At 43.4% G+C, this 24,947-nt stretch overlaps 1 protein-coding gene across 1 annotated transcript; it reads left to right on the top strand.

Moving 5' to 3' along the window:
* Window positions 1-8,389: 8,389 nt before the first annotated feature.
* phb (prohibitin) lies at window positions 8,390-23,160 on the top strand. The gene is made up of 6 exons (XM_072487091.1): window positions 8,390-8,581; window positions 13,600-13,761; window positions 14,083-14,225; window positions 15,575-15,691; window positions 19,022-19,117; window positions 22,266-23,160. Exons 1-6 carry the CDS (start codon window positions 8,494-8,496, stop codon window positions 22,479-22,481), a joined length of 822 nt encoding a protein of 273 aa, XP_072343192.1. The 5' UTR covers window positions 8,390-8,493; the 3' UTR covers window positions 22,482-23,160.
* The last annotated feature ends 1,787 nt before the right edge of the window (window positions 23,161-24,947 follow it).

The following is a 24,947-nucleotide window of genomic DNA, read 5'->3' as shown; positions in this document are numbered from 1 at the left end:
TTGAAGATGTAACTAATAGAGTTGACCAGGGAGGACTAGTGGATGTGGTTCATTTAGACTTTCAGAAGGTTTTCGACAAGGTCTCACCACAGCAGTTTAATATGTAAAGTGAAAGCGCATGGGATTACAGGTAGTGTCTTGAGATGGATAGAAAGCTAGTCAGCAGACAAGAAGCAAAATGTTGAATAAATAGGTCTTTTTCTGATTGGCAGACAGTGACTAGTGGGCTACCGCAGGGATCTGTGCTAGGACCTTTGAAGAGATAACAAATAGGTTAGACCAAGGAGAGCCAATGGATGTTATCTACCTTGACTTCCAAAAGGCCTTTGATAAGGTGCCTCACGGGAGACTGCTGAGTAAAATAAGGGCCCACGGTATTCGAGGCAAGGTACTAACATGGATTGACGATTGGCTGTCAGGCAGAAGGCAGAGAGTTGGGGTAAAAGGTTCTTTTTCGGAATGGCAACCGGTGACGAGTGGTGTCCCGCAGGGTTCAGTGTTGGGGCCACAGCTGTTCTCTTTATATACTAACGATCTAGATGACGGGACTGGGAGCACTCTGGCTAAGTTTGCCGATGATACAAAGATAGGTGGAGGGGCAGGTAGTATGGAGGAGGTGGGGAGGCTGCAGAAAGATTTAGACAGTTTAGAAGAGTGGTCCAAGAAATGGCTGATGAAATTCAACGTGGGCAAGTGCGAGGTCTTGCACTTTGGAAAAAAGAATAGAGGCATGGACTATTTTCTAAACGGTGACAAAATTCATAATGCTGAAGTGCAAAGGGACTTGGGAGTCCTAGTCCAGGATTCTCTAAAGGTAAACTTGCAGGTTGAGACCGTAATTAAGAAAGCAAATGCAATGTTGTCATTTATCTCAAGAGGCTTGGAATATAAAAGCAGGGATGTACTTCTGAAGCTTTATAAAGCATTAGTTAGGCCCCATTTAGAATACTGTGCGCAATTTTGGGCCCCACACCTCAGGAAGGACATACTGGCACTGAAGCGGGTCCAGCGGAGATTCACACGGATGATCCCAGGAATGGTAGGCCTAACATACGATGAACGTCTGAGGATCCTGGGATTATATTCATTGGAGTTTAGGAGGTTGAGGGGAGATCTAATAGAAACTTACAAGATAATGAATGGCTCAGATAGGGTGGACGTAGGGAAGTTGTTTGCATTAGCAGGGGAGACTAGGACCCGGGGGCACAGCCTTAGAATAAAAGGGAGTCACTTTAGAACAGAGATGAGGAGAAATGTCTTCAGCCAGAGAGTGGTGGGTCTGTGGAATTCATTGCCACAGAGGGCGGTGGAGGCCAGGACGTTGAGTGTCTTTAAGACAGAAGTTGATAAATTCTTGATTTCTCGAGGAATTAAGGGCTATGGAGAGAGAGCGGGTAAATGGAGTTGAAATCAGCCATGATTGAATGGTGGAGTGGACTCGATGGGCCGAATGGCCTTACTTCCGCTCCTATGTCTTATGGTCTTATGGACCCCAACTGTGATTTGGACGAAGGAACTAAATGTATTATATCCAAATTTGCAGATGAATGGACACATGCATGGCAGATGCAGAATCATGTGGATAAATGTGAGATTGTCCATTTCATTATCAAAAATAGGAAGGCAGATTATTATTTGAATGGGTGTACATTGAGAGAGGTGGATACGCAGCGAGACCTTGGTGTCCTCTTGTATCAGTCACTGAAAGTAATGGCGCAGTGTTGCTCTTTTTAACCTTAGTCTATTTGCTCTGATTACGTCACCTTTGCTCATGAGTCGCCAGGTATCTTTATGATACCGCCACGTGGTTCAAGTTCAGGTTATGATTAATAACACAGCACACCGCTTAGTAAGGATTAAAACAACGGTCATTTATTATATACAACAAGCAATATTATTACCCTAATACTACTTTCTATATAATAAACCTATCACTACTGGACAATACTTAATTTAGGAAGAGCCCACCAGGTCAGGGAAACGAATGGCTTGTCCAATCAGATCTGGCCCGCAGGATTCAAAAGGCTGCTACAGGTCGGTGGCTAGGTGTCTTTACCGGATAGCGATCGCTGGATTCAAACTTACTGTTGCCGGTTGCTGTTCTTGCGAAGGTCTCGAGCAGGCGATGAGGAGAGAGAGAGAGATCTGAACTTGGCCCCTCACATTTATAGGGCCCAGGGGCTTTCCGCCTCCCGGGGCGGCCCTTGACCCTGAGTCCCAAGTGATTGGATTTGTCCCCAATCCCTGGGGTCGATGTGTCCAATGGTGAGGCGATTCCTCGATCGGGGGGTGGTCGTTCACCTGTCTTTGTTTCGGCCACTGCAGGCGCAGACAGGTCTGGCCCGGTATTCAATTGCTAATATGTTGCAATTGTTCCCGGGGATAGCCGATTTAACTGCAGATGTCTGGATAGATGGGCTGCAAACAGTCCTGAATGTAACTGCAAATACCTGGGTTGATGGGCTGTTGATAGCCCTGAGTTTCGATCTGGGCTAACTTCCCCAGAGTCGAATATGCAATACTGTCTGCAGCTGCCTGCTTGTGTCTTGTTAGCTGCTTTTCCCAGCAGTCTTTCGGGTTAGCCATTTCAAACTGGGTTTTGGCCAGATTAATCGGAACGCAGCCATTTTACGTGGCTACAGCAGGAACAGCAGGCAGTAGAGAAGGCAAATGCTATGCTCGCCTTCATCGCGAGAGGTTTTGAGTATAGGAATAGAGATGTTTTACTGAAATTGTATAGAGCATTGGTGAGGCCATATTTGGAGGATTGTGTGCAGTTTTGGTGTTCTTATCTGAGGAAGGATGTTCTTGCTCTGGAGGGAGTGCAGCAAATGTTTCCCAAGCTGATTCCTGGGATGGCGGAACTGTCATTTATGAGAGACTAAATCAGTCAGGATTATATATATTTAAGTTTAGAAGAGAGGGGATCTCATGGAAACTTACAAAATTCGAGCAGGATTAGATAGGGTAGATTCAGAAAGAATGTTACCAATAGAACATAGAACATTACAGCGCAGTACAGGCCCTACTAAGGGTCGTAGTTTGAGGATAAGGAGTAAACCTTTTAGGGCTGAGGTGGGAAGAACTTTCTTTATCCAGGGAGCGGTGTGAATATGTGGAATTCACTACCACAAAAAATAGTGGAGGTCAAAACGTTGTGTAATTTCAAGAATGGTGCGCAACAATGCAGAGTCACCGAGCAGAAATTCATAGCCAAGTTCTGCACGCATGATTACAGTCTCAACCGGGACCTTGGATTCATGTCGCATTACATTCACCCCCCCACCACCTGGCCTGGGCTTGCGAAATCCTACCAACTGTCCTGGCTTGAGACAATTCACACCTGTTTAACCTGTGATTATCACTCTCTCCATTAGCACCGTCTGGACCTGTGAAGACTTAATTACCTGCAAAGGCTCGCATTCAAAATACCAACTTGCATCACTGAATTTGTTTATATATGTGTTTGTGGAACCCATCTCTTCATTCATCTGAGGAAGAAGCTGCGCTCCAAAAGCTAGTGATTCGAAACAAACCTGTAGGACTTTAACCTGGTGCTGTAAGACTTCTTACTGTGCCCACACCAGTCCAACGCCGGCATCTCCACATCATAAATTTAAAGAATTAGATATAGCTCTTGGGGCTAAAGGCGCCAAGGGAGATGGGGGGGGGGGGGGGGGGGGGGCGCGAGGGGGTGAGGGGGAGGCGGGGTCTGGGTATTGAACTTGATGATCAGCCATGATCATTATAATAATGATCTTTATTGTCACAAGTAGGCTTACATTAATACTGCAATGAAGTTACTGTGGAAAAACCCCTAGTCACCACATTCCGCCGCCTGTTCGGGTACACAGAGTGAGAATTCATAATGTCCAAGTTACCTAACATAATGAATGGTGGAGCAGGCCGAAGGCTCGAATGGCTTCCTCTTGCTTCTAAAGAGTGCTGACAGTGGCACATTAAGAGATTGGAATGTGTTAATAATTTATAGAACATAGAACATAGAACATTACAGCGCACTACAGGCCCTTCGGCCCTCGATGTTGCGCCGACCTGTGAAACCACTCTAAAGCCCATCTACACTATTCCCTTATCGTCCATATGTCTATCCAATGACCATTTGAATGCCCTTCGTGTTGGCGAGTCCACTACTGTTGCAGGCAGGGCATTCCACGCCCTTACGACTCTCTGAGTAAAGAACCTACCTCTGACATCTGTCCTATATCTATCTCCCCTCAATTTAAAGCTATGTCCCCTTATGCTAGACATCACCATCCGAGGAAAAAAGCTCTCACTGTCCACCCTATCCAATCTGATCATCTTGTATGCCTCAATTAAGTCACCTCTGAACCTTCTTCTCTCTAATGAAAACAGCCTCAAGTCCGTCAGCCTTTCCTCATAAGATCTTCTCTCCATACCAGGCAACATGACCTCATGGCTTCAATCCCTCTACCAATAAAAGCTAACACACCGTACGCCTTCTTAACAACCCTCTCAACCTGGGTGGCAACTTTCAGGGATCTATATACATGAACACCGAGATCCCTCTGCTCACCCACACTGCCAAGAATCTTACCATTAGCCTAGTACTCTGTCTTCCTGCTATTCCTTCCAAATGAATCACCTCACACTTTTCTGCATTAAACTCCATTTGCCACCTCTCAGCCCAGCGCTGCAGCTTATCTATGTCCCTCTGTAACTTGTAACATCCTTCTGCACTGTCCACAACATCATCGACTTTAGTGTAATCTGCAAATTTACTCACCCATCCTTCTACGCCCTCCTCCAGGTCATTCATAAAAATGACAAACAGCAGTGGCCCCAAAACAGATCCTTGTGGTACACCACTAATAACCGGACTCCAGTCTTAACATTTTCCGTCAACCACCACCCTTTGTCTTCTTCCAGCTAGCCAATTTCTGATCCAAACTGCTAAATCACCCTCAATCCCATACCTCCGTATTTTCTGCAGTAGCCTACCATGGGGAACCTTATCAAACGCTTTACTGAAATCCATATACACCACATCAACTGCTTTATCCTCATCCACCTGTGTGGTCACCTTCTCAAAGAACTCAATAAGGTTTGTGAGGCACAACCTACCCTTCACAAAACCGTGTTGACTATCTCTAATCAAATTATTCCTTTCCAGATGATTATACATCCTATGTCTTATAAACCTTTCCAAGATTTTGCCCACAACAGAAGTAAGGCTCACTGGTCTATAGTTACCGGGGTTGTCTCTACTCCCCTTCTTGAACAAGGGGACAACATTTGCTACCCTCCAGTCTTCTGTCACTATTCCTGTAGACAAAGACGACTTAAAGATCAAAGCCAAAGGCTCAGCAATCTCCTCCCTAGCTTCCCTGAGAATCCTAGGATAAATCCCATCCGACCCAGGTGACTTATCTATTTTCACACTTTCCAGAATTGCTAACCCCTCCTCCTTATGAACCTCAAGCCCTTCTAGTCTAGTAGCCTGAATCTCAGTATTCTCCTCGACAACATTGTCTTTTTCCTGTGTGAATACTGATGAACAATATTCATTTAGCACCTCTCCTATCTCCTCGGAATCCAAGCACAACTTCCCACTACTGTCCTTGACTGGCCCTACTCTTACCCTAGTCATTCATTTATTTCTGACATATCTATAGAAAGCTTTAGGGTTATCCTTGATCCTACCTGCCAAAGACTTCTCATGTCCCCTCCTGGCTCTTCTTAGCTCTCTCTTTAGGTCCTTCCTCGCTAACTTGTAACTCTCGAGCGCCCTAACTGAACCTTCATGTCTCATCTTTACATAAGCCTCCTTCTTCCTCTTGACAAGTGTTTCGACTGCTTTAGTAAACCACGGTTGCCTTGCTCGACCACTTCCGCCCTGCCTGACAGGTACATACTTATCAAGCACATGCAGTAGCTGTTCCTTGAACAAGCTCCACATTTCTATTGTGCCCATCCCCTGCAGTTTTCCTCTCCATCCGATGCATCCTAAGTCTTGCATCATCGCATCATAATTGCCTTTCCCCCAGATATAACTCTTGCCCTGCGGTATATACCTATCCCTTTCCATCACTAAAGTAAACTTAATCGAATTGTGGTCACTATCACCAAAGTGCTCACCTTCTTGTCCTGGTTCATTACCCAGTACCAAATCCAATATGGCCTCGCCTCTCGTTGGCCTATCTACATACTGTGTCAGGAAACCCTCCTGCACACATTGGGCAAAAACAGACCCATCTAAAGTACTCAAACTATAGCGTTTCCAGTCAATATTTGGAAAGTTAAAGTCCCCCATAAGAACTACCCTGTTGCTTTCGCTCCTATCCAGAATCATCTTTGCAATCCTTTCTTCTACATCTCTGGAACTTATCGGAGGCCTATAGAAAACCCCTAACAGGGTGACCTCTCCTTTCCTGTTTCTAACCTCCGAAATGGCCACGACATCGAAGTCCCAAGTACCAACCCATGCCGCAAGTTCACCCACCTTATTCCGGATGCTCCTGGCATTGAAGAAGACACACTTTAAACCACCTTCATGTCTGCCGGTACACTCCTGCAACTTTGAAGCCTTACTCATTACCTCACTACTCTCAACCTCCTGTATACTGGAGCTACAATTCAGGTTCCCAAGCCCCTGCTGAACTAGTTTAAACCCTCCCGAACAGCATTAGTAAATTTCCTCCCCAGGATATTGGTACCACTCTGGTCCAGGTGTAGACCATCCCGTTTGTAGAGGTCCCACCAACCCCAGAATGAGCCCCAATTATCCAGAAATCTGAAACCCTCCCTCCTGCACCATCCCTGTAGCCACGTGTTCAACTCCTCTCTCTCCCTATTCCTCGTCTCGCTATCACGTGGCACGGGTAACAACCCAGAGATAATAACTCTATTTGTTCTCAATCTAAGTTTCCACCCTAGCTCCCTGAATTCCTGCCTTACATCCCTATCCCTTTTCCTACCGATGTCGTTGGTACCTATGTGGACCATGACTTGGGGCTGCTCCCCCTCCCCCTTAAGGATCCCGAAAACACAATCCGAGACATCACGCACCCTGGCACCTGGGAGGCAACACACCAACTGCGAGTCTCTCTCGTTCCCACAGAATCTCCTATCTATCTCCCTAACCATGGAGTCTCCAATGACTAATGCTCTACTCCTCTCCCCCCTTCCTTTCTGAGCAACAGGGACAGACTCTGTGTCAGAGACCTGTACCCCATGGCTTACCCCTGGTAAGCCCCCCCCCCCCCCTCAACAGTATCCAAAGCGGTATACTTGTTACCAAGGGGAACGACCACAGGGGATCCCTGGACTGACTGCTTCCTCCCAGCCCCACTCACCGTCACCCATCTATTTTGATTCTTCGGAGTAACTCCATCCCTGAAGCTTCAATCTATGACCACCTCTGCCTCCCGAATGATCCGAAGTTCATCCAGCTCCAGTTCCCTGACGCGGTTCCGGAGGAGCTGGAGATGGGTGCACTTTCCATAGATAAAATCAGCAGGGACACTGACGGCGTCCCTCACCTCAAACGTTCTGCAGGAGGAACATTGCACTACCTTCCCTGCCATCCCCTCTAGATAAAAAAAGAAAAAGAAAGAGCTTACCTGTTATTCACTCCCCTTCTCAGCAAGCACTCACTCAACAACCTCTGCGCCCCGCACGAAAATAAAAGAAAAACTACTTACCAGTCACCAGCCAGTCCCTTACCTGAAGGCTGTGACATCACGGTTCAACTTCTACCTGCCCTCGAGGCTTCCTCTTGATCTTTACAGCGGTTGGGTTTTTTTTTGGTTAGAGGAGGGGGTATAGGGAGGGAAACACTGAAGAAGTGTTTTGGGTTTAAGTGTCACTTGACAACAGCTCCTCCACAAACCACCTTCAAGTTAGGGTGAGCACACGGACATATGCAAATTTCCCTAGCACCAGCCAATCAGCAGCTCTGCTCTACTACCCTCTGCTGGATGCTTGTGTTCACTTGAACAGCTAGGGGCACTTGCTGAGGTACACCCTCAAGTTAGGGTGAGCACACGGACGTATGCAAATGTCCCTGGCAACAGCCAATCAGCAGCTCCGCTCTACTACCCACTGCTGGATGATTATTTCCTTTCACTGACCAACTCAGTGCACAAGCACCATTTCATGAAAATATTTCAACATTCCACAAGTGAAGAATGTGAATCTGGACATTTAATATTGAGCAATAATTTGAGATGGTAACAGTAATGACGCAACTGGAACACGAGCGCAGACTGACTCCACGTGTCTCTTGTAAGGGGCGCAAGGTACCCTGGGGGTTGTAGTTCAAATCGCTTTCGGCCCGGGGGACTACATCCCCCATGATGCAGCATCACGTTCTCGTCAGCCAATGGAATGTGAGTTTACTGCTGAGTGGGACGCTGGGCATGCGTAGTAGCCTTCTGAAGGTGACCGTGCGGCTTGTTTGAGAGTCACAGCTGAGCGTTTTTCTCTACCTGTGTGTTCTTGGCGAGGTTGGAAATGGCCGGCAAGGTCTTGGAAACCGTCGGCAAGTTTGGCCTCGGGCTGGCCATCGTCGGAGGAGTCGTCAATTCGGCGCTGTTTAATGGTGAGCGGCGCGGCTTCACCCGGGGCCCGATGGCCGAGGTTGCGTTTGCCTCCTGCCCTGGATTCTGGCCTCTGGGTGCTTAGTTCAGCCCGGCCACCATCGAGGGGATGGGGTTGGGGATGCAGCGTTTCAAAGCTTTGCTCTCTACTACAGCATGTTTAACATTCATGTGGTCCTGTGTTGTAGCTTCAGTAAGTTGATACCTCACTTATTGCTACACCTGGGGTTGGGTCGTGCACAACCTAATACATCTCACATTGAACCAGGATTGATCATCCAGCATGAATGAAATGAAATGAAAATCGCTTATTGTCACAAGTAGGCTTCAAATGAAGTTACTGTGAAACATAGCATGAGTAGCATAGAGATAATGGAGGAAATAGGCACATGTTGTAGTGTGAGGTTAAAAAAAAGGCAGCAGAATACAATTCCGCTGACGGTCCGTGGACTCCTCACAAATGCCCAGATTTGCAATGCTAGCAGTGTTCTTACATTTGGCAGAGTGGTAGCCTCACGCAACACATTGGATGGCGTTCTCAGTGAGACGGTCATGCCTGACCTCCCCTTGGTAAGAGTCTTTGATCCTGGGGCGCTATTCTCCGCTCCCGTGCCGGTTTGGAGAATTGCTTGGCGTGCCATTTTACCCCGTGACGCCGGTCCAACGCCCTCCCGCAATGCACCCAAGCGGCGGGAATGGCACTGTCGAGTTCTGCGCGGGGCAGGCCGGAGAATCGCCCGGGACACTCAAAATGGCGATTCTCCGCTACACCCGCTATTCTCCGGCCCGGATGGGCCGAGCGGCCTGCCCAAAGCGACGGCTTCCCGCCGGCGCCATCCACACCTGGTCGCTGTTGGTGGGAACAGGTTAGGTGGGGTTACAGCCATGAGTGGGAGGAGGGAAGGTTAGGGTGCTCTTTCAGAGGGTTGGTGTAGATTTGATGGGTCGGATGGCTCCTACACTAGAAATTCTATGGTTCTTTGAATTTTATCTGCTTTTATTTTTTTCCTCCCTGCCACTGTGCCTTTATCTGTATTAAATTCCATTAGCCATTTTTTGACTTCTCAAGCTTATTGTTTATTTCACAACTCTCTTTTGAGCACAAGAAAGCTGCTTTACTTTGGGAAAACTGCAGTGCTACTCTGGTTATTTGCACTGTCAATCTGCAGGAATTGGCCAACCCTCCTCTTATCTGCTCCAGAATACTCCTGGTATTGATGACATTGGAAGAGCAGCAGCTTGCATTTGTGTAGTGCAGGAGTGGGGAAAATTCTGGCTGGACCTCTGGGTGGAAGTTGCATTGAACGCGAGGACTGAATAATCACAATGAAGATAAATTTTGATGCAAATTAACATAAACCTTTATTAACATGACTAGCACCATAACAATGCGTGACATACAATAACTAAACCAAGCAAGCCCTCTTTTTCAAGCGCTCCTGGCTTAATATGAACAATGCAGTTGGTCACCCCTCTTTGCAATGGCATCAATGTCCATTGTTGCTCTATTTGTCTGTCCTGTTGAGTATTTGCAGTATTTTCTGTTTTATTTCAGATTTCCAGCATCTGCAATATCCTTACCAATATAAATGCTGCTTTACAGTGATTCACAGTGTAATGTTGCAAGAACAACCAAGGGAAAAACAGTTTTTTTTAAAAGATGGAAAATTTGGAGAAACTGAAAGGCACCTCAGGCAGTCACCACATCTTGTGGGGAATGCAGTGATTTACATCCTCGCTCTACTTGCCTGATTTTAATAGACTCCCCAACATTTTAACAGGTGCTGCCACCAAGTGCCTCTGTAATTCATGCTCTTAGGGGGGAACAAGTTCCTGACTTTCCCAAAACCACACCCTCTTCATTTTCTATTACATTCATCATCCGTCAAAAATCTAAACCACTCCGGCAGAACAGAAAATGCTTTTTCAACTCATGTTCAGAAATGCAATTTGTCAATCTAGGAATTGGGCAACTCAATTCTTTGAAATGCGCATCTCAAAATGTCAAACTAAGATTGCTTGTCCAGAACTATAGTCATACTTGTAGTGGGATTCGCTGCAGGTGGCAGCATTTATGCTTCGATATTTCAATCCTTTGTCGACCGGAAGAATTGTAGATCAGCTGCGTCAACAAATCTATTACCCTCTTTATTTTTTTTTTGTCAAATACCTTAAATCTGTGTTGTCTGGTTACCGGCCCTTCTGCCACCAGAAACAATTTCTTCTTATTTGCCTAATACCCTTCTTTTGTTTGAAAAACGAAGAACAATGGTACACTTACCTTATCCTGCTCGCATACTGCATCATTTGCTCTCGCCCCTAGAACATAACGACCGCACGTCCCTAGGAAAACCACCTCTGATCATCGACCAACTCCAATTTACTTTGGGATCGAAAATGTCTTGTTTCCACAATGAGTTTTTGCTTTCACTCTAGCTCAATAGGTTCTGATATGGCTGATGCGTTCCAATGTGCAACCTGCAGTTTACCTCCCCTGCCTTCTTGAAAGTGTCCTTACCCCATTTTGGTTAGCCACAAGCCCAGAGACTCCCAGGGGTCAGTGGGGATGTTTGATTTGTTTCTGAGATGCTTTAATGCCACCCCTAAATCATTTCTGAAGTCTTCTTGGGGGGGGGGGTCACGCATGGAGTTCTGAGTAAAACAGTTGGAAGTGTCGTCACTGTTCTGATGCAGGAAATTCAGCAACCAATTTGAGGACAGTATTGTGATAATGACAAGCTATTCTCTTATCGTGATGTAGATTGAGGGATAAATATTGGTCAGGATACTGGAAATAACTCCCCATTCCTGGAGTAAGACTTGAATCCACAACTGCGTCTAAAAATTTGGAAGAAATATAAAAGGAGAGAGTTGTTATCTCCATTGAACAACAGAATGCTCCTCTTAGTTTTTCTTTCCCCTTTAAGCCCGTAAACATCAGATTAACTCCAGCATCTCCAGTAAACTGGATATGTATGGGTGAATTCAAGGTTATGTTGTGGCATTATAATTTCATTCCCAGGAATCGATGTAAAATACAGCGACTTGCTTGTGTTCTTTGTCCTGTTTTCAGGAAGTTTTTTACAGGGTCAACTAAAACTGTTGCAAAACTGTCTTGCACTTGTCCACTAATAGGTGCTCTCATACCAAAGCCGCTGCAATGCATATGCCTTTCTCAGCTAATGTTAGTGTTCCTATGATGCATGATCTGTTTCAGGCCTCCGAACTGAAACGGTCAGTTTTCTCCTAGTGTAAACACAAAGGCTGGTTAATGACCAACTCTTGGACCCTAGGTAAACTCATTGCTGGAGTATTTTCAATAGTACTTGGCCCATTTATAGGGGTGCTGTTGTGCAACGTAGTGGACCTTTATCACAAACAAGGTGCAGACTTTGCCACCCCCTCCACTTCCTGCCATTGCAATTCTAGCAACCAGCTGAACCGAGCGCCTGCAAAGCAGCTAGCCACCTGTCTTTTCTGCCACATATATCCTAAGGCTGCTATCAGCTCTGGGCATTCTACATGCAGTTTTCTGTTTTTTGCGGGACACATATATTGAGACACAGGATCTGGAGCAAGGGTTCGCTCTCTGGGTTGCTTTTCTGCACATTTATTTAAATGGATGGAAAATTGGGCAGGATGTGTACTGCGAACATTCTTCTGCCTGCAGTATTGCAAATGAGTTCCCATCGTCTGATGCTCTATGATGCGCTATCCCACGGCTGCCAGAAGTGTTTTAAAGGGGCTGGTTTAGCACAGTGGGCTAAACAGCTGGCTTGTAATGCAGAACAATGCTAGCAGCTGGTTCAATTCCCGTACTGGCCTTCCCGAACAGGTGCCGGAATGTGGCAACGAGAGGCTTTTCACAGTCACTTCATTGAAGCCAACTTGTGACGATAAGCTATTATTATTACTGAGAGCAGAGTACTTTCCTGTACTCCCAAGTTGGCCCTTTGCAAAATTTAGCCCATGCCACTATCCATTCTAATACGGTAATGTCATTACTGTAAAGTTAGTTGGGAGGAGTGACTTTTGTAATCTGGATGTAGGGAAAGAGTTTTATGCCTGTTGCCTTGGCTGAGGCAACAAAGTGAACTCTAATTAATGCTGAATTAAAACTCCACATGGTTTCTAATGAATAACTGGCATCATGGTGGATGTTTAATTTTTTTATCATCTGCAATGTTGAAACTTAGTTGTCACTTTGAAAATGGTACTCTGTAATTTCTATATTTATTTCCACACCAAAGATTTATCTTTATCTTATCCTTGCATACATATCGTGGCTACTAGAGCAGGTTGTAGGGTGGATATTCCAACCCCCAACGCCTTTTCCACCACCCATAAGGCGTCAAGAGGAATGTAATGAAATACTACCAACTTGTCTGGATGTGTGCAGCTCCAACAGCACTCAAACTTGACACCATCCAGACCAAAGCAGCCTGCTTGATTTGCACATTAAACCATGGTTGCAGTGCCATTTGTAACATGCATTGCAGTAATTCACAACAGCTTCCAAATCCGTGACCTCTGCCCCCCAGAAGGACAAAGACATTGGAACGTCATAACCTGCAAGTCCCCCTCCAATCTCTCACAATCCTGACTTGGAACCGTAATGCTGTTCCTTCTTTTCGTTAGGGTCTAACTTCTGGAACTCCCTACCTACCTTAGCTGCACTGCATTGATTGAGGTATGTGACTCAGGGCATCTAGGGATGGTCAATTAATGCTGGCCTTGCAGGAAAAACCCACAATCCATGAACAAAATAAAGTAAAACATTGGTCACCAGCAAGGTTGATTAATGGAAAGTGATGAGACTTGGAATTGCTCTTAGTTGAGATTGAAAAATTGCATTCAAGGTGATCTCGGGTGGTTATCTGCTTTCTATTGTTTCATGCATAAACTTAGCTTTTAAGAAACATTTAACTGCCTCATAATTAAGTATTGTAAAATGCCCTAAAGGTTAGCCATCAATCCATACATAATGCTGATTTGTTGCCATCTAACTCTATTTCCCAAGTTGATGCTGGACACAGAGCGGTGATATTTGATCGATTTCGTGGTGTTCAAAATAAAGTTAGTGGAGAAGGCACCCACTTCCTTATTCCGTGGGTACAGAGACCAATCATCTTTGACTGTCGGTCACGGCCACGTAATGTTCCAGTTATCACAGGTAGTAAAGGTACGTAAAAAAGTGATTCAGTTGTAGTTACAAACAGGTCTTTTCATCCCTCAAAGTTATCTAAGTTATCTATTTTCTAAAAATGTAGAATTGAATTAGCAGGAAATGGTTAATCTGTTCATTTTGCAGCATAATTTCCTTACCATAATAGATAATCGCAACTCCATATAAATTGAAAATAATGGATGCTGGCCGTGGTGTATAAAAATGAATAAACATATAAACACCATCTACTAAGAAAAGCCACTTAAGTTAATGGCTTTTAATAGAGTGCCCACTGAAACTGCAAGAATCTGAGATATTTGTTGTTCCATTTTCCAGATTTGCAGAATGTAAATATTACACTGCGTATCCTCTTCAGGCCAATGTCAGACCAACTACCTCGGATTTATACCACCATTGGTGAAGATTATGATGAGAGAGTACTGCCATCAATCACCACAGAAATCCTGAAGTCTGTTGTTGTAAGTGCCATCCAGTCTTGTGGGAGAGGAATATGGATAAATACTAGAATTAAACACACTTAAACGTTTACTACATTGGCCAGCGCCCGCCGATCTAATCTGAGTCTGATGTGAATTTTCCACCATTGACCAAGTGCGCCAATACTTCCTGCCTTCAGCAGATTTTCTTCTACTTATCTCGCGTAGCTTTTCTGTACCTGCACAAAGTTCAAAACGGATTTTCTTAGATACCAACTGAAGCTTGCCATATTTGTGTTTATGCAGCTAGTTGCTAAGTTGGCTACAGACCTCTAATTGCAACAGAAATAGTGAGGTTAAAACTTTGGAGAAGATTCTGCAGAGAAGAGGAGGGCCTGTGGTTAATATTTCTGGGTACAACATTCTATGGTGAATTTGTGGAACACTATTATTTGGGAGTTCAGGCAGTTTTGTGTTCATAATAGATGTTGAATCGGGCGGCACGGGACTACGCTGAGGACCAGGGTTTGAATCCCGGCCCCGGGTCACTGTCCGTGTGGAGTTTGCACATTCTCTCCGTGTCTGCATGGGTTTCACCCCCACAACCCAAAGATGTGCAGGTTAGGTCGATTGACCACGCTAAATTGCCCCTTAATTGGGAGAAAAAAAATTGGGTATTCTAAATTTCTTTTTTTTTAAATAGATGTTGAATTTAGAAAAGTTAATACCTAATGCGCTTGCGCAATAAATTATTTGGGCGGTTTTGGCATTTTCAAGTGGATGAACAAGGGTTGTGAATTCATTAACAACATTTTAAAGTGGGGAGGACCAGGCATAGTTGTATAATTGTGCCCAGTCCAAGTTTAGAGTTTTATTGTTTCATAATGCTGTCAGCTAGAACATTAACATCTGCCCTTGGCTATCTTCTTTCTTTCAAATTTTTAAATCTATAAATTGTTCTTTCAGAATACACAAACCCTAGCAATACAATAGATACTTGACACTGCTTTACTGCAAAACACGGGGCTATGTTATCCATTGCACTACATTAATACACTATATCTACATGCAGGCAATTCCTAGAGGTGTAGAAATGATTCTTGATCACCTAAATGAGTTTTATATGTGTGAGCCTTCCCACCTAGTGACTTTGAATTGCAATATTTCAAAATTGAATGATTATATGTATTTTCAGGTACTCTTGCAGTGTTTATGCCTGGATTTCTATAAATGTGACGTAAATAACGAGTATCCAATGTCAGTGGATTTCACATTGTCGCGAACAGTGGAGTGTTAACTAAAATTATAAATGATGGTTATGGCATCTGATTCTTTTTCTTTTATTGAAAGAGTTAAATTGTCAAATTAATTAAAAATTGAAAACTTTCTAGGCCCGATTTGATGCTGGTGAATTGATCACTCAGAGAGAGCTGGTGTCCAGACAAGTTAGCGAGGATCTGACTGAGAGAGCTTCCGCTTTCGGACTCGTCCTGGATGATGTGTCACTGGTAATATTCTAATTTATTCCCTGCCTTTTATATGTTACCTGTTTCAGCCGCTTAACTGCTGTTCTACTGTAGTTCAACTTGAAAAGTCAGTATTCTTTGACATTTTATAGAGTTGAGCATTGCTGAAAGAAGAGGCATGTTGAAGCTGGTACTCATCAGGAAACTTCAAGAATACTAGTATACGGGAAAACTACAATTTATATTGTGTGAGAGGCAAATGCTGATTGGTTGGGAAGTAGACTCTGATTGGTAGAGGCGTTGCCATGGAGAATCCTCCGGTTGACGGTAGTCGCCAGATAAATGCCACGTATTGTTTGAAATTTAAACCAGGCAGCTAGACCCTGATTGGTCAGGGGAATGAAGCATAAAATGGCTGTCACCTATTTTGTTCACCTAAAATCGACAGAGTGTGTTCTTTCTATCTGCAAAGAACAGCATCTTGTATTTTGATAGATGTAGCTTCAAGGCCAAGCAAATGTACCTGACTGCGAGCCTGGCTGACTGTCTCAACTGGGTTGTCAGATTGAATTATGCTGATGAGTGCAAGATGAAAAGCTTTGACATGTTTCTTTTCTCTCAATACTCTAGTTCGTAACTACCAGAGTTGTTTGCGATATGTGATTTTCCCATTGAATTGCTCCATTATTAGGTAGCCAAATGCTGTAGTAAATTTATGCACTGCAAGATCCCACAAACAGTAGATTAAATGAATGAGCGGTTAACCAGGTTTTGGAGGTATTCGCTGAAAAGGTGTCGCTTAAGATACTGGAAGAACTCGTGTGCCAGTAGATCTTTTACTTCCCCCGTACAAGCAAAAATAGCTTCCGTTTAATGTCTTCTGAAAGGTATTGGTTCCAACCAATGCTACACCAGAGTGTTGTAGAGCAATAGAGGTTTACAATGCGAAAGGAGGCCATTCATCCTATTGAGATTTGCTGCTATATTGCTAAAGCAATCCAAATGTTCTCCTTGAATCTCTGTATCTTCCTATACTTCATGTATATACCCACATTTCCCTTAAAAGGGCATTGCAGAATGATTTATCTCTCAACCACTTCCTATAAGAATGTACTTCATAACCCTACGGCCCTTTTCAAAAGATATTTTTGTTAACCTCTGCCGTTGCTCTGCTGTTAGCTATTTTAAATTGCCAAACTTCTTCCTTCCCCAACCAGAGGACAGGTCTTTCTTTGTTCACTTTCAACTTAATTGTACCCAAGCCCCCAGAATAGGACTTGAACGCTTAATTTTCTAACTTGGAACAGAAGTGTTAGAAGCTGAACCAAGCTGGTACTTAAGGGGCAATTTAGCATGGCCGATCCACCTAAGCTGCACATCTTTGGACTGTGGGAGGAAACCAGAGCACCCGGAGGAAACCCATGCAGACAGTGGGAGAACGTCCAAACTCTGAACAGACAGTCACCCAAGGTTGGAATCTAACCTGGGTCCCTGGCGCTGTAAAGCAGCAATGCGAACCACTGTTCCACCATGCTGCCAGCATCACAGTAGTGATTTTATTTAGAATATCAACATTCAAAAAAAATGTGGTTATATTGGACAAATCATCCATTTTCGCTGCTAGGATTTGAATGGTGAATCGCAACTCTACTGTGGACTTTTGAATACTCTGAAAGTCAACACAGTGTGATTGTGAACAATGCTGTAAACTTATCTGGGGGAACTGTTGAAAGTTGGAACTTGGTTGATTGAAATGCTATGTAGATTCTAATTTAAAATGTTGTAATTTATGGCTTTCAACAAGGTCTCCCATATCAGATTGCTATGCAAAGTTAAAGGGCGTGGGATTGCGGATAGTGACTTGAGATGGATAGAAAGCTGGTTAGCAGACACGACAGGAAGCGAAAAGTTGGAATAAATGGGTCTTTTTCCGATTGGCTGGCAGTGACTAGTAAGGTACAGTAGGGATCTGTGCTAGGAGTCCCAACTGTTCACATTATATATTAATAATTTAGACGATGGAACTAAATGTATTATCTCCAAATTTGCAGACGGTACAAAGTTGGGTGGGAGCGTGAACTGCGAGGAGGATTCAGAGATGCTTAAGCGGGATTTGGACAGGCTGAGTGAGTGGGCTTATGCATGGCAGATGCAGTATAAAGTGGATAAATGTGAGATTATCCACTTTGGTAGCAAAAATAGGGAAACAGATTATTATTTGAATGGCTGTAAATTGAGAGAGGTGGACACTCAGCGTGACTTTGGTGTCCTCCTGCATCAGCTGCTTGAAAGTAAACACGCAGATACTGCAGGCGGTAAATAAGACAAATAGTATGTTGGCTTTCATAGCGAGAGGATTTGAGTATAGGAATAGGGATGTTTAACTGCAATTGTATCGGGCATTGATGAGGCCACACCTGGAAATTTGTGTGCAGTTTTGGTGTCCCTGTCTGAGGAAAGATGTGAAGGGAGTGCAGCGAAGGTTTAGCAGGCTGATACCTGGGATGTGGGAGTGTCATGAGGAGAAACTAAATTGGCTAGGATTATATTCATTGGAGTTTAGAAGAGTGGGAGTGGATCTCATAGAAACTTAAGAGGGTAGAAGAATGTTCCGAAGGTGGGGGAGTCCAGAACTAGGGGTCATAGTTTGAGGATAAGGGGTAAACCTTTTAGGATTGAGGTGAGGAGAAATTTCTTCATCCAGAGAGCAGCGAATCTGTGGAATTCACTACCACAAAGTAGTTGAGGCCAAAACGTGCAATTTCAAGATAGAATTAGATATAGTTCTTGGAGCGGGATCAGAGTATTGAACTTGGATGATGAGCCATGATCATAATGAACGCGGAGCAGGCTCGAGGGGCCAAATGGCCTCCTCCTTCTATTTATCAAGTATGTTTCTATGTCTTTTCGAGAGCTAAAGCTATAAAGAATGATCCTGTATAATGTACTGACTGTACATTTACTAAATGTAGGATCTAATTGTGAAGGAAAGTGGTTTATTTCCAGTGCTTCCCCTATGCCTTTCCTTTTCCCTTGAGCTCTTTAAGTACAGAGATTCAATCTGCAAAGGGGCACAAATCTGAGAGCAAGTTGAGTTTTGTATATGCCATTCCTAAATGCTGTTCTCCAGTGAATTTGATGAAATGAGCATTTAGTTACCAGTTGAGACCATGAACTTGCAAGACATGCAAGAATTTATCGACTTGAAATTACAGTAAGGAGAAAACAAATCCTGCTTCCCTGCGCATTGATCAACTTCTTGAATTACATCAACCATGTGAGACTCTAATGTCCCATATATATTTGAGTAGCTGTATGTGCTTTTCATTGTTCACTTAATATTGCTTATCCTGAAATATACCTTTTTTCCAGACTCATTTAACCTTTGGTAAAGAGTTCACCGAGGCTGTCGAGCTCAAGCAGGTTGCCCAACAGGAAGCTGAGCGGGCTAGATTTGTTGTAGAAATGGTATGTGCTCCCCGCCTTATTCATCGCAGTAAGATATATACTTGAATGCCAAGCAAGAAAATAACCAAGTCACTTTGTGACCTAAATCTTTTTGAATATACTATTTAACACAAGCAGGGCTGCATATCAGATCGCAACATATACAATCACTCCCACAAATCAGTTGGTAAATTTGTAATATAATTCACTGTATTCCACTTAATAGTTATTTATCTAGACAATCAGCTAACTATTACATTTAAAGTAATGAATGTTTTACTATTTGCATTAGATAGAAATTACTTAGAATCATAGAAGTTTACAGCATGGAAACAGGCCCTTCAGCCCAACCAGTCCATGCCGCCCAGTTTTTACCATTAATCACTTGATCACTTTTAAATTAGGAACGTAGGACTTGGGAACATAGAGAGGTATAGACCATCTGACCCTTCAATAAGATCATGGCTGATCTGATTGTGGCCTCAACTCCACTCTCTTGTCTCTTCCGCGCGCGCCCCCCCCCCCCCCCCCCCCCCCCCACAAATAAAAATAACTCCTGACTCCCTTTTCTATCAGAAATCTATTTAACTCGGCCATGAATAAATTCAATAACCGACCCATCCTCCCCAGTTTTTTGGGGAAGATAATTCCACGGACTAACGCCCCTCTGAGAGAATCTGAGAGTAAAACATTCTCCTCTCCATCCGAAAGGGACGACTTCTAATTCTTAAACTGCGTCTGCTAGTTCTGGTCTCCCACAAGAGGAACCATCCTCCCTGGTATACACCCTGTCACCTTCCCCTCTTTCAATTACATCACCTCTCATTCTTCTAAACTCCAATGAGTATAGGCCCAACCTATTTAACCTTTCTTCCTAAAATAAGCCCTTCATCCCAGGAATAAGGTACTGTAAATTAAATTAATGAACAAACCTGCACTTCTGAGGCATATCCCAGAGTATTTCCACCAAAATAACTTGATGTGTAGTCACTGTTATTGAGGAATTTGAGAAGTATGAAACATACTTCTCAAATTGGGAAGTACTTAAACAACAAGTATGCTGAAAGATCAGTTAACCCATTCTGCTAATGTTGGTTAAGGAATGAAATGGTGACCAAGCGTGCAGATAACTCTGCCCCTCTTCAGATAATGGCATGCTGATGTCTTTGAAATAGCTACTTGTACCAACTTCTGGGATCTTGCTCTGATGTTTAAAACCTCTTCCAAAAGGCAGGGGAAAAAGATCAGACTGAAAATCCCCTTGTTAAGAGTAGACACCTGGCATGTATTAAGTCATCTTCATGGAAGATGTTCAGTAATGTTCATGCACGTGAGGTTGAGGAAAGTGTGAAAGAACTCTGTGCAGGAGTGGTGAGCAATTAGACATCTGTAAGACTTCATCAGGGTAGAGAACTGGTAGAGAGATATGAGAAAGGAATGGGCATATTCCTGACTGCAGGGCTCCCATTTGCTCAAGCTACAGCTACCACTGGTGGAGGGAGGAGGGCCATATGGTAAACTAGAGGATGCACAAAGTGGAATGAAAAATAATTTGGTGTGGTTTGTAGATTAATTTTTAAAACAGGTGTAACTTTTCACAGCTGTAAATCAGTAGAGACCTTTGAAGATGATGATTTAGAATTACTATAGGATACCTGTACAGTGGATCATGGAGGAGACTGTTAGATGATTGCCTGAGATTTTCAGTAGTGCAGGAGGTGGGAAAGAACCAAAATTGGATTGATGGTAATAGACAGTTATCGGACTTTGAAGCTAAGCTGGAAATCAGTCGAGACACTGATTTGTTTTTTAAAAATATATCGTCTGGTTCAGGTTTCAGCAAGTGACCAGAAAGATGAATCAAGGGCTGAACTCAAGTTTTGTTTTTTTTTTTGCATGAGCTAATCTTTGGTTTTGCCAATGAGTATTGAATGAGTAGGAATCATTTACTTCTAAAAGCCAACGTCCAACTGGGTTGTTTTGGATCTGGAATTGTTTCAAAATGTAAAATTTATTTTACACAAATGCATAAATAAATATAGCCTGAAATTCTTTATGTTTAACAAGTGGTATTTTAGACTCTGAATTTTTTTTCCTTATTTTCTCAATCTTACCCCTCTCTTTTCTGAAAGTAGTAACTTGTGCCGCAGTGTAGTTCCAGTTGTGCTTTGTTGGTGAGTAATCGCAATGGGGAGGTTCACTACGCTAGCTGTTCATATTCACAGTTTAGGAATGGGTACCCTAGCCCTCTTCATAAAATCATAGAATTAACAGATTCTATGAAGGCCATTCAGCCCATCAAGTCTGCACCGGCCTTCGGAAAGCGCACCCCACTTAAGCCCACACCTCCACCCTATCCTCGTAACCCAGTAACCCCACCTAACATTTTTGGACACTAAGGGCAATTTATCATGGCCAATCCACCTAACCTGCACATGTTTGGACTGTGGGAGGAAACCAGAGCACCCAGAGGAAACTCTTGCAGACATGGCGAGAACCTGCAGACTCCACACAGACAGTGACGCAAGCTAGGAATCGAACCTGGAGCTGTGAAGCAACTATGCTAACCACTGTGCAACCATGCTGCTCTTGTTGCCTTGCTTCTCCCAAGTTGAAGGAGACTGAAACTGTTCTGCTCCTCAGATTTGTGCTGTTCAGTGCAACAAGGGATTGAATGCGAGTAACATCCTGGCTTAAAAAATCAGCATTATGTCCTACTCCCCAGCAGAGCCATCAAGTAACCCCTTTAGGAACATCTTTATTCAATAAAACAACATAACTAAAATTGTGAACTCCACAAATAGTGAATGGAGAAATCTTAACTGCAAGTTATTTTTTAACCTAAGAGCTTGTTAGGAAGTAAGGTTTTAAATAACGTGCTGTTTTTTTTTAATATATTAATAAAATAATGCAGGAGAAAGTTTACCTAGAGAGTAATTTGAATGTGAAAATACCGAATGCATGGACAAGTTGAAATAAGTGTGGTTGCCCTTAAGAGGACACTTGAAATATACATTTGGGAGAAAGGTATATACTGATAGTGAGATGAAACAAGTTGGGAATGGGCTCGTGTGGAGCATGAACATGTGCATTGACCAGTTCATCCAAATGCCGGTTCATACTGTAAATTCTATGCAGTTACTTGCAATATTTATGTTTCATTCATCAGGCCGAGCAACATAAAAAAGCAGCAGTCATTTCTGCTGAAGGGGACTCCAAAGCTGCAGAGCTGATCGCTAACTCTCTGTCAAAGTTTGGGGATGGTCTGATTGAACTGAGAAAACTTGAAGCAGCAGAAGACATTGCCTTCCAACTCTCAAGATCCCGCAATGTAACCTATTTACCATCTGGTCAGTCGACACTACTCCAGCTACCCACTCATTAACAAAGAACTTTGTCGCAATGTGTTGTCTGTCCAAATTGGCTAATTTCTTTTATACACACATGTCCATTCTCTCAATACAACCTTTGATACAGAAAATCGCATTGGCAGACGAGAGTTAGAAATAATGACGTTAAGAAAAGTCAAATCAATAATTGGTTCGACATTTGATTTTCTTTGCATTGTCTTTTTCGTGTGCTGCAGCTGGCTTTTTAATCCAGTTGTGACTTGTGTAGTTTATGCTGTCTGCTGAAGTGATCCTCCTAGATTTAAAGAAAAATCTGTTGGTAAAAATAATTTGCTTACAAGCAGCCAATTATTGATGGTGAAATTCATATTTTTTCAGAAAATTACCGAAAGCTTCTGCATTCCAACAAAATGTGGAACAGATTACCGAATTTGAATAATTATAATTTACAGTATGCAGTAAAAGACATGCACTTTGTGATTAAAGCATAGTGTAGTGCTGGCAATCTGGGATTAAAATCATTGCAAGTGTGACAGTGCTGTAATGACTGCTCCTTCAATACAAAGCTGCAGAATGCTCCAGAACCTTATTATGTTCCTGTATCTATTCTGTATTTGCATAGCCAGTGAGTAAAGGTGTATTTAATGACATGTAATGGATGCACAAGATAGTTGATTTCTTTTTAACTCTAAATAAATGCACTGATGCCACTGACATGATTTTGACTTGTCGTCATTCAATTTGAACAGTATCTGAAGCTTCTGTATGTGCCATGTAATCAAGTTAGCATTTTTATGATGTTGTAAAATGTGTAATAACGACGTGATGAGTTTAATTCTGCTTTTCCTATCGGGTGGTGGGGGTTATGGGAGTTTGTCGAGCAGGCACAGCCTTATTCTCCAGCAGGGAACAGGACAACATCGCCAACATGCTCTTGTACATCTTAGTAGCTGGTTTGAAATAGCATTGTCTTAAGTCCTGAAAGCCTCAACTGTGCTCATGGCTTATTGTCCCAACAGGATGGGGTTGTACGTGTGTAGGAGCATCAAAATATATTGCCATTCCGGCCACCATAACCTTTCAGGGAGATGTAGTGTGAAATGGTCTCCGCAGAAGATCAGTATTATTCCAGGAATTACTTGTTTTGTGCTCTGCACGGCCTGTGTTCGAATTCGCTACTGATTCCCCAGTGATAACTTACACAACTAAAATTTAATTGTATACCTTAATAGAATTTTTACAACACAGAAGAGGGCCATTCTCCCCATCATGTCCGTGCACGCGCTCTGCATGTGCAACTTACCTAGTCCTGCCCCCCTTTTGCACTGAAAGTTTTGTCTTCAAATAATTATCCAATTCCCTTTGAAAGCCACGACTGAATCTGCCCCTGACACGCCTCCAGTGCATCCAGATCCAAACCACTTGTTGCATTAAAAAAATGTTCCCTTAATTGTTTCTTTTGGCATTCACCGTATGTAGATGCCCTTTGGTTTCTTACCCCGAGAACAGGAACTGTTACTCCCTCTACTGTATCCAGAACTTCATGATTTTACAAAGCTCCATCAAATCTCCTCTTAACCTCTTCTCACAGGAGAGTGGCTCAAGCTATTCCAAAGTATCCACAAAACTGAAGCATCTCATCTCTGGAACCATTTTTCTGAATCTTTACTGCAACCTCTCTTATGACTTCACAACTTTTCTGAACAATGGTGTCCAGAACCAATTGAGGCCGAACCAGTGTTTTGTTAAAGTTGTTTTGTTAAAGGTTATCATAACATCATTGCTTTTTATACTCTGTGACCCTGTTTATAAAGCCGAGCACCCAGTATGGCTTTTTAACTACTTATAAATAGTTCCAGAAAAACATGCTCAAGTTAGATATAAACTTAATATTTCATATAATGGGATGATGGTAGCCCCAAACAGCGAGGAAGGCTGCCCTGCTTTCTCTAATTGTTTTTTTTTAAATGAATTTAGTGTACCCAATTCTTTTTTTTCCAATTAACGGGCAATTCAGTGTGGCCAATTCACCTACCCTGCACATCTTTGTGTTGTGGGGGTGAGACCCACGCAGCCACGGAGAATGTGCAAACTCCACACATTGGCAGTGACCGGGGGGGCGGGGGGGGGGGGGGGGGCTGGGATTGAACCTGGGTCCTCGGCGCAGTGAGGCAGCAGTGCTAACCATTGCGCCACCATGCCAACCCTACTTTCTTTTAATTGTGAGGGGCCGAAAAGGAATGCAGAATGTGTTTAAATGTAGCATTTAAACTGCATGAAAATGAAGTATTCTGCCCCATCCCAAAAGTGTGCTAAAATTGCTTGGAAAGAATACTAGTAATTTGTTTAGAAATAAAGGCATGGGAGGGAGTCTGCTGGATTATGTCAAAACTATTCGGTGCAGTACTTTTGCTTGGCCACATAGTGGCGCTGAAGGTTCTTAGCTGAAAAACAGCAGAACCATGGGCGCGATTCTCCACTCCCACGCCGGTTGTGAGAAT

The sequence above is a fragment of the Scyliorhinus torazame genome, chromosome 21 (assembly GCF_047496885.1).
Source record: "Scyliorhinus torazame isolate Kashiwa2021f chromosome 21, sScyTor2.1, whole genome shotgun sequence".
Lineage (NCBI taxonomy): Eukaryota > Metazoa > Chordata > Chondrichthyes > Carcharhiniformes > Scyliorhinidae > Scyliorhinus > Scyliorhinus torazame.
This window is presented reverse-complemented; position numbering and strand designations above follow the sequence as displayed.

What these genes read in the sequence shown, in the direction of transcription:
- phb (XM_072487091.1), top strand. Translation starts at nt 8,494, where the DNA reads ATGGCCGGCAAGGTCTTGGAAACCGTCGGCAAGTTTGGCCTCGGGCTG. An exon ending in CAATTCGGCGCTGTTTAATG is followed by an intron (nt 8,582 to 13,599) that starts GTGAGCGGCGCG and finishes CTATTTCCCAAG; the next exon opens with TTGATGCTGGACACAGAGCG. An exon ending in CTAGATTTGTTGTAGAAATG is followed by an intron (nt 19,118 to 22,265) that starts GTATGTGCTCCC and finishes TTCATTCATCAG; the next exon opens with GCCGAGCAACATAAAAAAGC.